Source organism: Pseudorca crassidens, chromosome 10 (assembly GCF_039906515.1).
Source record: "Pseudorca crassidens isolate mPseCra1 chromosome 10, mPseCra1.hap1, whole genome shotgun sequence".
NCBI classification, from domain to species: Eukaryota; Metazoa; Chordata; class Mammalia; order Artiodactyla; family Delphinidae; genus Pseudorca; species Pseudorca crassidens.
Genome location: NC_090305.1, coordinates 67,941,949 through 67,955,290, shown reverse-complemented (window position 1 = coordinate 67,955,290; position 13,342 = coordinate 67,941,949). Strand labels below are relative to the sequence as shown.

Here is a 13,342-nt window from a genome sequence, read left to right as displayed (position 1 = left end):
TCATTCATTTCTCTGAGAGCTCTTGAGTGTTTCTGGCCCAAGCGACGGTCATAGTTTAGAAATGAATGAAACTCAGTAAGTTAAGGAAGGCCCCCTGGAAGTAGCACCTGGGCTGTCCTACAGGTTGAGTGGAAGTTATCAAGAGTTATCAAGGAGGGCTTCCCTGGTGGCGTAGTGGTTAAGAACCCGCCTGCCAATACAGGGGACACGGTTCGAGCCCTGGTCCGGGAAGATCCCACATGCTGCGGAGCAACTAAGCCCGTGTGCCGCAACTACTGAGCCTGAGCTCTATAGAGCCCAGCCTGCACTCTGCAGAGCCCACAAGCCACAACTAATGAGCCCACATGCCACAACTACTGAAGCTCATGCACCTAGAGCCTGTGCTCCACAACAAGAGAAGCCACCGCAATGAGAAGCCCGTGCACCGCAACGATGAGTAGCCCCCGCTTGCCGCAACGAGCGAAAGCCCGCGCGCAGCAACAGACCCAATGCAACCAAAAATAAATTAAAAAAAAAGAGTTACCAAGGAGGATGGCACCAAGACTACTCAGACAAGAACACAACACAGAAATGGATGCCACACAAGTGCCAGGTAGGAATTATCGATGGCAGAGAGAGAACGTAAGGCTTTAGAGAGGAGCAAGGATTCAAGCTGGGCTTGAGTGGCTGACAGGATTTTACCGGGCAGCAGTCATGTGCAGAACAGTTAGCAGGAACAGGGTGTTGGAGAGTAACTGGGGCAAGACTTTTCATCCTTGAATGCTCAGTGCCAAACTTGGCCTGTGAGTGTCCTGTGAATGTTTGTGAAGGCAGTAAATGAAAGGGAAGTGGTTGTCAGGGCCTAGAGGGTCTTGAATACCTGGCTTTAGTTTTTTGAGGTAATTGGTAGGTTCCCTCAGACAGCTGCCCAAATGTTGAATGCTTGTCTTAATTGCTCCAAGACTCTGGTCCCATAAAGGGACAGGATTATACTTCCATTTGTTAATGCTGATTAGGTTCTACCAAATAAAACAGCAGTAGCTTAATCTCAGGGGTGGTGTGCTGGCACTGGCTCTCTGAAGGGTTATTCTCAGTAGCACAGGGATGGGTGCGAGCTGGCAAGGTCCAACAGGGAATCCCTGAAGTCCAAAGAAGATGCTGCTGGCTGTGCAACTTTCCGGGAGAGAAGCAAAGTGGGCTGTTTTTCTTTTTCTACTAATATCAAGTACATTAGAATGATAATACAGGCTTCAATCTATCAAAACCTTTTCCAGTTTTGACTCAGCAAAATCTCAGACTAGTTCTACAGCCCTTTTTGAAAACACATTCTCAGAGAAAGCTAAGTGTTATTAGCATTATTCCCATAGTTGTATCAGGAATTTACTCTTCCTGGAGTCAAAAGTGGTAGATAACAAATGTCAGGAGAGAAAAAGGCAACAGGGTTAAGAGACACTGGGACTGCCACTAGAGTCAGGAAAGAGCTCACTAATGTGACATTTCAGTTCTCTAAAGGAAGGGAGTTTCCAGTTGGTGATAACAGTGAGGCAGGAGCTTGACTGGAATGTAGGCCACTGTGGCTCACGATTGATCAGGAGGATGAATGCTAGACACCAGAGGGTAGGGAGTGGCATCGAGATCCCTTAGTGCCTCACTGGTCATTGTAGGGACTTGTGTTTTTTTTTGCACTAAGAAGCCACTGAAGAATTCTCAGCCAGGGAGAGACAAAATGTAACTTTATGGTTTAGAGATCACTCTGGGTCCTGAATAAGGATTAGACTGTACGGAAGCAAGGGTAGGGGCAGGAAGACAAATTTGGATGTGACTACAATAATTTAGTTGAGGGATTTTAGGGTCAGAATGAAGGTCCGGTGGTATAAGAGTAAATATGAACGGTTCAGGTTTGATTTTGCTGATGGGTTGAACGTAGAGTATAAGAAATGGGAACCTAGCAAGGACCTTTCTGAAGCCCTAGTGGAAATGCAGACCTGGGGGCTTCAGAGTAAGCTTAGTTCTTACAGACTTTTAGGAATCTCTCCTTTCTCCAGTCTTTTTGCCCTTCATAACACATATGTATTTGTCCTGCTCCCCTCCAACAATAGAGAAGTTCCTTGACAAGAGGAATTGTTCACTGGTGCGTGCCCGGCTTGCACAAGCAAGACTCCTTACATGAACAGATGAACAACCCCATTAAAACAAATGGTAATGTGGATGTCATAACAGAAAGAATAGATTTTCTTCCCAAAGTACAAATTCTTCCACTAATCTCATGTAATATATTCTGTTGGGTATATAATCACACAGAAAACAGCCGCCATTTCAAATGAGTTGGTTTAATTCCAGGTGGTACAGAATTCAGGATAGAACAAGGACTTAAGAACACACTTTGGCAGGATTCTGGGCTGGGTTTATGCGGATCTCACAGCTAAGGTAGAAATGGCTGAGAAGAACTAAAGACAAGATGAACCACTGTATGACTTTTTTTTTTTTTTTTTTTACAAAAGTTTATTCTTAAATGTACAATAGGTTCCAAGACAACACTTCATTCTAGCTATAGGTGGCAACAGATGTTATGGCAGGGAATCCAGATGTTTAAACAGGAATGGAACTAAGGATCATCATTGCCTCAGGCACAAGGAACAGCTTACTTTTTGCCAGATTTCTTAATTCCGCCTGTTGCTGCAAAAGGAAAAAAAAAAAAGTCTCATCCAGGGAAAAAGACAGTTCTATGGCTGAAGCCCCAGGGGCCTGATAAGGATCCTAATAAGGCCCAGCTCTTTGTACTGGGCATTTTTTTGGACACAAGCATGCACAGGGCTTTCCCAGTATTATCTATTCTGGGCAAAAGTAGAATGAGAATAAGGCAGGGCACGAATAATGGCTGTGCACTGGTCTGGATCTCAAGTGTGTTGTGTATTTCAGACTGGCTCACTTAATCCTCATCCCCTATCAACCCATTTTACAAATAACAAAGTCTCAGTGTTAGGTATTGTTCAAAGTTATAAACTGGTATGTGACAAAGCCAGGATTCCAAGCTGGGTAGCCTGACTTCCAAGTCCATACTCTTAAGTGTCATATCACACCACATCACCTTCTATATTACGATCCTGGGATCTGATTTACTCACTACCTTTATTTTACCCAATTTACAAATGACTGTATTTGGCACAGGGTAGGTAATTTAACAAACAATTATAGAATTAAGTATGCCTAATATAGAAATGGAAGTCCTAAAGGGCTGTGACAAAATAAACCTTAAAAAAAAAGTAGATGATGCTCAATAGAAACAAGTAGTACAGGATTTCACTAAGGGTTGGGCTTCTCCCCATACATAATCACAGATTAAGGGAAGGTGCAAGATACCTCACATCATTCCAAAAAGGAATCTCAATATCTACAATCTCAGCGCTGTGTGGGTACACAAAAATGACTCAAACCCACTAGAATAGAGGTCTTGGGAAACGCTGAATGACACTCCCACCATCCCAGCCTTCGTTGTCCCTAGGGTGGCTCAGTGATCCAATAGGGTATAGATAACTGTTGAGAAAATAATCCTATTTTGATGAATGTAAACAGGATTTAAGAAGCACAAAGTACAATGACTGACGGGTTTTAAAAAAATCTTTTGATATGTAATCAATTCCTCTTACACAAAGACAAAAAAGAGGCAGAATGGTAGAGAATTAAGTTGAAAAACATATAGCACAATAGTATGCCAACAGACTTGGACTTTATCCATTAGACTAGGCGCATCCAGCAGTGAAAAGGCTCAGGATGCAAAAGTATTTTGCTAGAGTTTTAACAATACGATTAGTAAATTAAGAAATGTTACAAGCAACAAAGAAGCAGTGAAATACGAATTTGGAGCAAGAAACTGTAGAGGATATCTGGAAACTCAACTGTACTAACTTGTGTCTGAGATATATAAATTTCTGTATTTCCATTTCTGCCACTTCCCTAAGCAAGAGAAGCCCATACTGGGTCTGACTCCCGCCCCCTCTCCCGCTGCTGCGAAACCAAGCCTGGCTAGGGCCGTCCACTACAGCGGACACCAGCAAAAGGGACCTCGCAACTCACCAACGAGGCAGGACACGGAAATGCTCGGGCCCGTAACCAGACTGATGCTCAGGCGTTTGTCCGGCTTGAGCTCTACCCAACCCTCACTTACCCAGGGGGCCTTTCCCCGCGGCCTTCGCTTTTAGCTCCTCGAGTTTCTTTTGCTCCTCCTTCTGTTTCTGCTTGAATGCCTTATCTTCCTACGGAGAGGGAGAGCGGATTCACTCCCGGCGGATTTCTCAGACCCTCCGCGCCCGCCCACGCCTCTGCGCCAGCCCTCACCTCGTCCATCTCCTTGGCTTGCTTCTTGGGCTGCTTCAGGGGCTTCTTCTTGCCACCTGCGTGCGACACGAGCACGCTCAGCCTGGCCCCCGCCGGGTCCCGTCCCTCTCCGCCCCGCCCCGCCCCACCCCATCGTCCCCGCTCACTTACCTCCGCGACCCGACATGGCGCCTGCCGCCCCTTCCCCAGACCCTCCACCGGATGCGGGGCTCTCCGTCCCACCCCCTGAGCCTATACCTCCATGCGGGCCCGCAGATTGGCTCCTGGTTCGGAAGTTGCGCTCCCGCTGCCGGAAGCGGTCCGGAGGCGGGCAGTAAAGGGTCAGAGATCAACTGAGTGACTGGCGCACGTTTGGGTTTGCGGCTCCGGCGCAAAACCCACCAGGTACTGGGGAGGTGGGGTGTCTTGCCCGGGGAGGATCCAGAAGCCGCGAGCGGTTTTTAACCGCAAGCGCTAAGCCTGGGACTGTGCACGGGGAGAGGACTGTAAGTAGAGGGAAGGGCTTGTGCAAAGGCCTTGAATCTCGGCGCATTCCTTACAGTGTGGCTGGTGGGAGATGCGAGGGAGGCAGCAGAAATGGGCGGGGGCTAGACCACCTGTTTCTAGAGCTTTGGAGGCCACCGGAAGGAGTTGGGGTTTTATAATATAGCCCGGGATGCGATATTTTTGCAAATTCTGTTAATTCATCCAGTACATTTTTGTTGAGTGTGTGCTATATGTGTGTACTTTAGGCACTGAGGATGCAGCAGTGAACAAAACAGTGCCTGCCCTGGCAGAGCTGCCGTTCTGGTGGGTGAGACTATAAGTAAATAAGTGAAATGCATACCACGGGTCATGTGATATGTGCCTGGGGAAAAATAAAGCAAAGTGGTTAAGGTGTCCTGGGGTGGGAGTGGACAGCTATGACATTTGAGCAGGACTTGAAAAAGAGAAGGGAGCAAGCAGTACAGATAGGAAACAGGTGGTATGAAGCCCCTGAGGTGGGAATAGCCTAGCATGTTCCAGCAACATAAAGAAGCTGGGAGTTATATGAAGTGAAAGATATGTTAGCTAACCTTGTTATGGTAAACATTTAGCAGTATATACATTTGTGAAGTCATCACATTGTACACCTTAAACTTTTACAATGTTGTGTGTCAATTTTATGTCAAAAAAAAAGACCGGGGGAAAAGGTCCATGTGACTGGAGCAGAGTGAGGAAAAGGAGACTGGTGAGAGGAGAGAAGAATGAGAGCCAGGAGGTGGATGCCCTGTAGGTCATGGAAAGGATTTTTGCTTTTACCTTGAGAGAAATGGGGAACGGTTGCAGGCTTTGAGCAGAGAGAGACATGGTCTGACCATGTTTTGAAAGCACCACTGCCTGCTCTGTTGACAGTAGGGGCTAGAGTAGAAGCAGGGAGACTTGTCAGAGGCTCTTAGGATAATCCAGACAAAAGATGTCAGTCGTTGGGACCAGGTGATAACAGTGACAGAGGCAAGAGGAAGAGGGATTCTGGATTTAGTTTCAGAGGTGGAGGTGGCATTTGTTAACGGACTGGATGTGAGGAGCGAGAGAAAGCAGAGTCAGGGATGATATGAGAGTTTGGGCCGATTGGTTTCCATCAACCAAGATGGAGAAGGCTGTGGGAAAGGCAAGTTTGGGAGAGGAAGATAAGATCCCCATCAGCCTTCCAAGCAGAGACATGGAGTGAGCAGTTCGATAAATGAGCCTGGAATTCAGAGGAGAGGTGTGGGCTGGAGAGGTCCGATTATAGTTTGTTTGGGTTTTATTTATTTATTTATTTTTGGCCACGCCACGTGGCTGGCAGGATCTTAGTTCCCTTACCAGGGATTGAACCCGGCCCTGGCAGTGAAAGCACCAAGTCTTAACCACTGGACTGCCAGAGAATTCTGTCTGTTTGTTTTTTAGTAATAGCTTTATTGAGATATGATTTACATACCACACAATTCATCTACTTAATGTGTACCATTCAGTGGTTTTAGTATATTTACAGTGTTGTGCAGCTATCCCTACAATCAAGTTTAGAACTTTTTTGTAGATGATTTTTCAAGCCACAGGACTGGATAAGAGAGGAGCCTGAGGACAGAGCTCTGGGGCACTGTGTGGAGAGGTTGTGGAAGGGAGTGGGGACTGGAAGCCAAGAGGAGAAGGTGGTTCAAGAAGGAGGGAGCTATCACGAGGCACAGGCTGCTGACAAGGCAAGCAAGATGAGGATGGAACTGATCATTGGGTTTAGCCACGTGGACATGACCTGGACAGGAGCAGTTCAAGTGTCCTGGTGGGTGTGAAGGCCAGAACAGAGGGGGGCTGAATGAGAATGGGAGAAGAGGCACTGGAGACAGCTAGTGCAGGCACTTTGTCAAGGAGTAAAGAGGAGCAGAGAAGTGGGGCAGTTGCTGGAGGGAGTGTCAAATCAGTTAGTGCCTGAGGAGGGGAGAGGATATGGGACCAGTGTCTGAGGAGGGGAGAGGATATGGGACCTGGGGCACAGCTTGGCCTTTCCTAGAGCAGGAATTATTCATCCTGAGGAACAAGAGAAGGTGGCGATGAGACAGACATTGGCAGGTGGGAAGGTGTGGTAGGAGTTTATGGAAGTTCTCTTCCAATTTTAAAATATTTTCTTGGTGAAAAATGAAGCAAACCATCAGCTATACAAGTGAGGATGAGGTACTGGTGATGGAGGTTTGCGAAAAGGGCAGTTGGTAGGAGATAGTCATCTGGATGGAGTAGGAGAATGGATGTGGAGGGGCAGCGTCCTGAACTTGGCCCAGGGCTCATTTTGGCCTCTGTCCACCTGTCCAGCCTCTCCACCCACTCTCCTCTCTGCTGCACAGGTCATCCTTCAGATTTTAGACAACTTCAAGCACTGTTCCACTTTGTCTCTGTGCCAGGAACATCTTCCCTTTGCTGGTTGATGGGCCTGTGAGACATCTAAGTGGGGAGGAGCCAGGAGACAGGCTGGGTGGGAGGCTGAGAGGAGGGACTAGAGTGGGGGAACAACTTGGGATTCGTTGGTGTGTCCCGTCACGAAGCCAAGTCCCTGCTGTCTCCAAGCTTATGTTCTAGTGAGGGGCGAGGCAGTACATGAAGAAGGCAATATGTGTGTCTGGTGGAGAAAAAGAAAGCAGGTAAGGTGGCCAAGGAGGGAGTGGTCAGGAAAGGCCTTATCAAGAGGTGATGTATAAACAAAGACGTAAGTGTGAGGTGACTGGACTTGTGGAGGAAGAGCGGTCCAGGCAGAGGACATGGCAGGGCACAGACCCCGTGGCAGGATTGTGCTTAGCGTGGTGAGGAAGCTGGAGTGGAGTACGTACAGGGATGGAGAGAAGGAAGGGGATGAGGGCTGAGAGGACCGGGGCTTGTTGGCCAATGGCAGGACTGGTGTGCATGCCAGGTGATAGGGGAGCTGTCAGGGGGTTTTGCACCGAGGGATGTGATCTGACTTGGGAGGTAACAGAGCCTCTGTTTGCCATGTGAAGAACGGCTCTGAGGGGCAGGGGAGGAAGCCATGACTGTGTAGGAGGCTTTAGCTGTCTTCTGTGCCAGGGATGAGTGACCTTCCTAGGGTCCAAGATTGGGCTGCTGATAGAGGAGGAGGCTGAGGGGAGTGGTGATTTCAAAATGAGAGGGTGTTGAAAGCTGCAGAGGTATTGGAGAAGAAATCTGAGTAGCACCTGCTGGATCTGACAAGGTGGGAGTTTTGCAGGGCTTCAGGAGAGCAACCTTGGTGGTCGAGTGGGATCAAGAGAGAAGAGGGCTGAAGAAGTAGTGATAGACAAGGGGGGACACCTTTCTGCTGAGCGTTGCTGAGGAGGGTGGGTGCTCTGCTTTGATGAGGGGTACACCTGCAGGATTGTTGTGAGGCCACAGCTTGTGTGCAGTGGTCACTGGCCTTGAGGCCTAGGAGGCTGGCCCGACTGCTGGGCCATGGGTAGCGTGTGCTCCCTTGGGCCTTAGGCAAGGGGCACAGGGGTTTGGGTGCAGCACCAGCTTGGAACCACTGTCACAGAGATGTCCCCTTCTGTGGCGCTCAGCTCAGGCTTTTGCCAGGAGGCATGTCCCTACCCAAGCAACTTTGTTTTCAAGAGGGTCAGAGCTTCTCCAAGCATGGCACCATGGGGAGGAGGCTGGGATGCTCATCGCCTTACATCAGGGAGGTCCTTTCTTTGTAACTGGAGCTCTTCTAGTCAGTCTTCCTGTCCCCCTCTCCCTTTGCTTACCTCTCTCTCTGGCCTGGTCTTTTGGTTACCAGGTGTCACTCTGACAGCCAGAGTCAGTACTTGGGGGCAGGGGTGGTTTGGCCAGACCAGAGTGCTCTGGCCCAGGTTTGCCCCGGGAGCATGGGTCACCTGGCCCTCTCTTTGGGGTCCTCGGAATTCACTGCTGCTCCTGGGCTCAGGCAAGGCCTGACTGGATGATGGGAGACTCCCTGTGCTGTTCAGGTAACAGAGAAGTAGGATTGTTGGGGCCCAAACATCAAAGCAAGGTTGAAAAGGGAAAGATGAAAGAAACTTAACCTGTTGGGCAGTTACTGAGGTTGGAAAGAAGGAAGAAAGCTTATGGAACGTGAGAAATGTGAGTCTGGGAGTTGGTCACCCGGAATGTCTGGGCTTGAAGGGCAGAAGGAAAGTTGGTGTAAACCTAAAAAAGCTGTCCTCTATGAAGAAATCTGGGTTGTTTTGTTCTGCTTTGTTTTCCCCTGGAATTGTCTTTTCAGAGGAGAGCTGAGGAGAGAGTTTTCTGCCTTGGGACATGAACGACCTGTGTCCCAGAACAGAAGCAAAACTGCTTCGCCAGAGTTGAGGCAGCCCTCAGGGAGTCTGGGAAGCTGGTTTTGATAGTCATTTATAGAAATCTTTCCCCCAAATCCCCTCAGTCAGTTCCACAGTTTCCCTAGGAGTCTTTGGGAATCTTTGTGGGGCTCTGTTAGCATGGACACAACGCAGGTTTAAGAATTTTCTTTGAGATTATCAGAAAACTGGACACCAGGATTCTCATGCAGATCACAACAGAGACCTGGGGTTGTGGGAAGGTGGGTGGAATGGGAGGATCTGGGTTCATGTGGCGTCACGGAGAGAGATGGAAGGCCTGAGCTCCTAAATATGCTCTTCCCTGACATGCTCCATTGTCTGGGGGCACCTGGTGAAGCCTGACCCTGGTGGCTGCCACCTCTGGGCCCAACAGAGTGGTGCGCAGTTTGGACTTTCTAATGGAAACTGTTCAGTTCAGAACTGTCCCTAGGACTTGAGATCTGACTTAAGCCCAGCCTTTCTCGGCTGTGAGCTGATCTCTCTGGCATCCCCCCACAGATCTCCCGATGACAGGGTGCAGCCCTGTGCTGGCCATGCGGCACGTCGTGGGTGTGTCTCCCGTACTGGTGCGGAGAGGCCTCCTTGGAAGGGACCTCTTTATGACCAGGACTCTCTGCAGCCCAGGCCCCAGCCAGCCCAGAGAGAAAAGACCTGAGGAGGTGGCCCTCGGGCTGTACCACCGCCTCACAGCGCTGGGAGGAGCCCTGGGGCACAGCATTCAGCAACGGGCGTCCTCCATGGCCAAGACTTGGTGGGACAGATATGAAGAGTTTGTTGGACTCAGTGAGGTTCGAGAGGCCCAGGGAAACGTGACTGAGGTGAGGAGGGGAGCTGGGGTGGTTGGCCCTGCCCTCTGACTTGGGCAATGTGGCCTGGAGGCTCCTGACAAGTAAATTACCAGCCACAGATGCTGGGAGGCCACGTCCAGATTTGCCTTTTCTTGAACACATACCACTAGGAGAGGGATCTGACTCGTTTCTCACACGACAGCCTGGCTTTGATACTACCGGGGTGAAGGGCCCTCCTCTCCCCCATGTAAACAAGTTGTTGTGTATGCTATGTACCAGTGAGTCCCGGGCCATTAACATCCTTTCTGTGAGGACAGCAAGCACTTCCTTCATTGACTGCTTGGGGGTTGGTGGTGAGAGTTACCTGGAGGGTTGCTGCATTACAGTGTCCTCAAAGCCCCATGTGTGATTAAAGCATCCCTCGTGAAAGTAGAGGCCCTGGGAAACATCAGACTGTGAGGTGGGAAGAGCTGCCTCTGGTTGTCAAGTCCTTTGTGGCAGTGGAAATGCGTTCCGCCATCTCTGCTCCCACTCCCACCTAGGCGCAGACCAGTGTAGTGGGGTGGGAAGAACCTGGGGTTTAGCCGGAGGTTTTGAGGCACAGTGCTGTCTCTCCCCTTGGAGGCCATCACTTTGGCTGAGCCGGGGTTTCTCTGTCTCTTGAATGGAGGCCAGGGCAATGCCTGTCATGGCGTTTGGCGTTGTTGGGAGGTTGTAGCTAAGGTAACACACATGAAGCCGATTAAGAACATAAGGGCCTTGCTCTGGTTTGTCAGACTAGAGTCAGCTGGGTTTGGTGGACACAGATTGTATGCATCTTTAGCTGTTTTCAGGTTTCTCAGGGGCATGTTATTTCCACTTGAACGGACAAATCCGGTGATTCTGATGGGCAGGGCCCGGGGCTACACTTTGAGGACCACTGGGTGAGCCAGGATTATGTGTCTGAGGGACTCTCTTTCCACCCTTTGTACTGACACCCCACTAACCTCTTCTCCGCCCAGTCTTGTTGGGAATGGAGCCGAGGCTGTGTGGGCATGGAGAGAAGGGGCAAATGGCCTCTGTTGTTCTCTCTGCAGGCAGAGAAAGTGTTCATGGTGGCTCGAGGGCTTGTCCGGGAGGCTCGGGAGGACTTGGAAGGTCAGCAGGCCAAGCTGAAGGAGGTGAGGGACCGCTTGGACCGCATCTCCAGAGACGATAACCAGTACCTGGAACTGGCTACTCTGGAGCACAGGATGTTGCAGGTAGGCCCCTTCCTCATCTGGAGAGGGACCCTAGCCTGGCGGGTCATGGAGGGGCGAGGTGGGAGCCCTGACTAGTTAGGGGGTCAGACACCTGGTGAGGAGGTAAACTAGAAGCCCCTGTGGAGGGACTGGGCCCCAGGCTTCCAGAGCTTCTCCACGCACTTCCTCCTGGAATACTGGGATCAGTGGTCCAGGACAGTATAATCTGGACCCCAGATTACTGAGGAGGGAGCACCATGCAGGGGTCTGGCCCAGAGAGCGCCGGACACTTCCCTTCTGTTAGACACATTCTGTAGACACCATTGCATGTCCGGCCAGACCCAAGACTGCTTGGGGAGGATAGTGCCACTCACCTTGACCACCCCCAGTTCCTTTGCTCCTCCCTCCTGACCAGGCTTATGCTACCTTTACTCATTCAACGTGTTTATGGAACATGTAATCTGTGCCAGACGTGAAGCTGAGCCCCAGGGACATGGTAGTGGGACATCTGCTGGCGGCTGCTGGGCCAGGTTGCTGCTATATGACAGCTTTGCTTCTGCAGGAGGAGAAGAGGCTTCGTATGACCTATCTGCGTGCCGAAGACTCCGAGCGAGAGAAGTTCTCCCTCTTCTCTGCAGCTGTGCGGGAAAGTCATGAGAAGGAGCGCACTCGGGCTGAGAGGACCAAGAACTGGTCCCTCATTGGGTCAGTCCTGGGGGCCTTGATTGGTGTGGCTGGCTCCACCTACGTGAACCGTGTGCGGCTACAGGAACTGAAGGTCTTGCTTCTGGAGGCTCAGAAGGGGCCTGTGAGCCTCCAGGAAGCCATCCGAGAACAGGCGTCCAGCTACTCCCTCCAGCAGAGGGACCTCCATGACCTCATGGCAGACCTGAGGGGCCTGGTGCAAGCTGGGCCTGGGCAGAGCTCTTTGTCCCAGGCAGGTACTTCCCCCACCCGAGACAGAGACACAGAGGTCCTTTCAGCTGCCTTGAGAGAGCAGCTCAGCCATTCCAGGCAGGTCCATTCATGTCTAGAGGGTTTACGAGAGCAGCTTGATGGCCTGGAAGAGACTTTGGGCCAAGTGGCTGGGGTGCTTCAGCTTGCAAAGGCTGCAGCGCACCCAGGCCTGGTGGAGCCGGCAGATGGGGCCCTGTCTGGGTCCTTGCTGGAACAGCGGAGCATGATCTTGGGGCTGTCAGACATGGAGCAGAGGCTAGAAGCCCAGGTCAACAGGAACACCATCTATGGCACACTGGTCACCTGCGTGACATTTGTGGCCATCCTGCCTGTGCTGTATATGCTGTTCAGGGCCAGCTAGCCCCTGGACCCACCTCCAGAGGGAGGAGGTATGGATGTGGATTTAGTTAGAGAATGAAGCAATGAAGTGAGCCTTCAGGGGTGCACTCAACCTCAGCCTGAGTCTGTATGGCTCACCAGCAGACATACTTTGCTTTTTAGGCAACACTCATTTACATTAACTATCGAAAATTTGTACTAACGTCCAATTAAAGTGTCTTTAAGTTTGTCTTATTTAAAGTAATTTGTTAGACTGGGTTTTGTCCATTGAAAATTGAGATTTGGGACTCGAGGGTTGGGCCTGGAAGTAGGGTAATCGCCCCCTTTTAGTTCCTCTCTCATCTCTTGGTCTTGCCCCCAGTTCAGGATCATTTTGGACGTACTTACCGCTTGAGGCCTGGATTTTCATTTTGGATTTCCTGGCCTGTCCTCCACTTGCCCAGCCCTCCTGTGTCACGTGGCCCATGATTTCCAGTGAGTAAAACCTAGCCTGCTTCCCACCCATTGGTGACCATGGTTACTGCCCCTCTTCGGGATCACTTTCTCTGCCATGTTGGGGAGAACTTCCTGTTTCTAACACTGGAGGAATGATCAGAGGAGAGCAGGGAAGAGAGACTGGGGGAATGGTTGGTAAATATTGCTGGGGACATAATTACAGGGATTGGCGGCCAGTCTGGTTCCCTGGTGCAGAGAATGCTTTGGGCAGCACCACTTGGGCTGGTGTCGTCCCACACACAGCCTAGGGCTGACCTCTACAGCCTTGGGCAGAGTTCAGCCCACCAGCAGTGTGAATGGTGAGGCAGTGATGGGGAGGGACCTCCCAGAGGTGGGAGGTGCAGTTGGGGGGGCATGGAGGCAGAGTGCCCTGAGAACCCTTTACCTCCTCCTTTTCAGTGGAGAACAGCAACCTTTG

General features: G+C 50.6%; 1 protein-coding gene and 1 long non-coding RNA gene across 11 annotated transcripts; one reads left to right on the top strand and one right to left on the bottom strand.

Annotated features, from left to right (window-relative positions):
• The first annotated feature begins 377 nt into the window (after positions 1-377).
• On the top strand, positions 378-12,669 carry CCDC51 (coiled-coil domain containing 51). Of its 10 annotated transcripts, none has more exons than XM_067754306.1 (5): positions 4,562-4,698; positions 5,046-5,103; positions 9,745-9,943; positions 10,990-11,154; positions 11,696-12,669. In XM_067754306.1, exons 3-5 carry the CDS (start codon positions 9,863-9,865, stop codon positions 12,449-12,451), a joined length of 1,002 nt encoding a protein of 333 aa, XP_067610407.1. In that variant the 5' UTR covers positions 4,562-4,698; positions 5,046-5,103; positions 9,745-9,862; the 3' UTR covers positions 12,452-12,669. The 10 variants fall into 10 exon arrangements, with proteins under 10 accessions (XP_067610408.1, XP_067610407.1, XP_067610402.1 ...); XM_067754301.1 differs by having other exon boundaries at positions 9,624-9,943; XM_067754302.1 differs by having other exon boundaries at positions 4,613-4,799; positions 9,624-9,943.
• LOC137232410 (uncharacterized) lies at positions 2,455-4,576 on the bottom strand. Its single transcript, XR_010947017.1, has 4 exons — positions 4,465-4,576; positions 4,315-4,370; positions 4,145-4,232; positions 2,455-2,655 (listed from the first exon to the last, which is right to left on the bottom strand). It is a non-coding gene; the product is annotated as an uncharacterized lncRNA (long non-coding RNA).
• Positions 12,670-13,342: the final 673 nt, after the last annotated feature.

Bases quoted from the DNA above. Each gene is read 5' to 3' on its own strand.
- CCDC51 (XM_067754301.1), top strand. From the start codon at position 9,632: ATGACAGGGTGCAGCCCTGTGCTGGCCATGCGGCACGTCGTGGGTGTG. The intron at 9,944-10,989 runs GTGAGGAGGGGA...TTCTCTCTGCAG, and splicing joins CCCAGGGAAACGTGACTGAG to GCAGAGAAAGTGTTCATGGT. The intron at 11,155-11,695 runs GTAGGCCCCTTC...TTGCTTCTGCAG, and splicing joins TGGAGCACAGGATGTTGCAG to GAGGAGAAGAGGCTTCGTAT.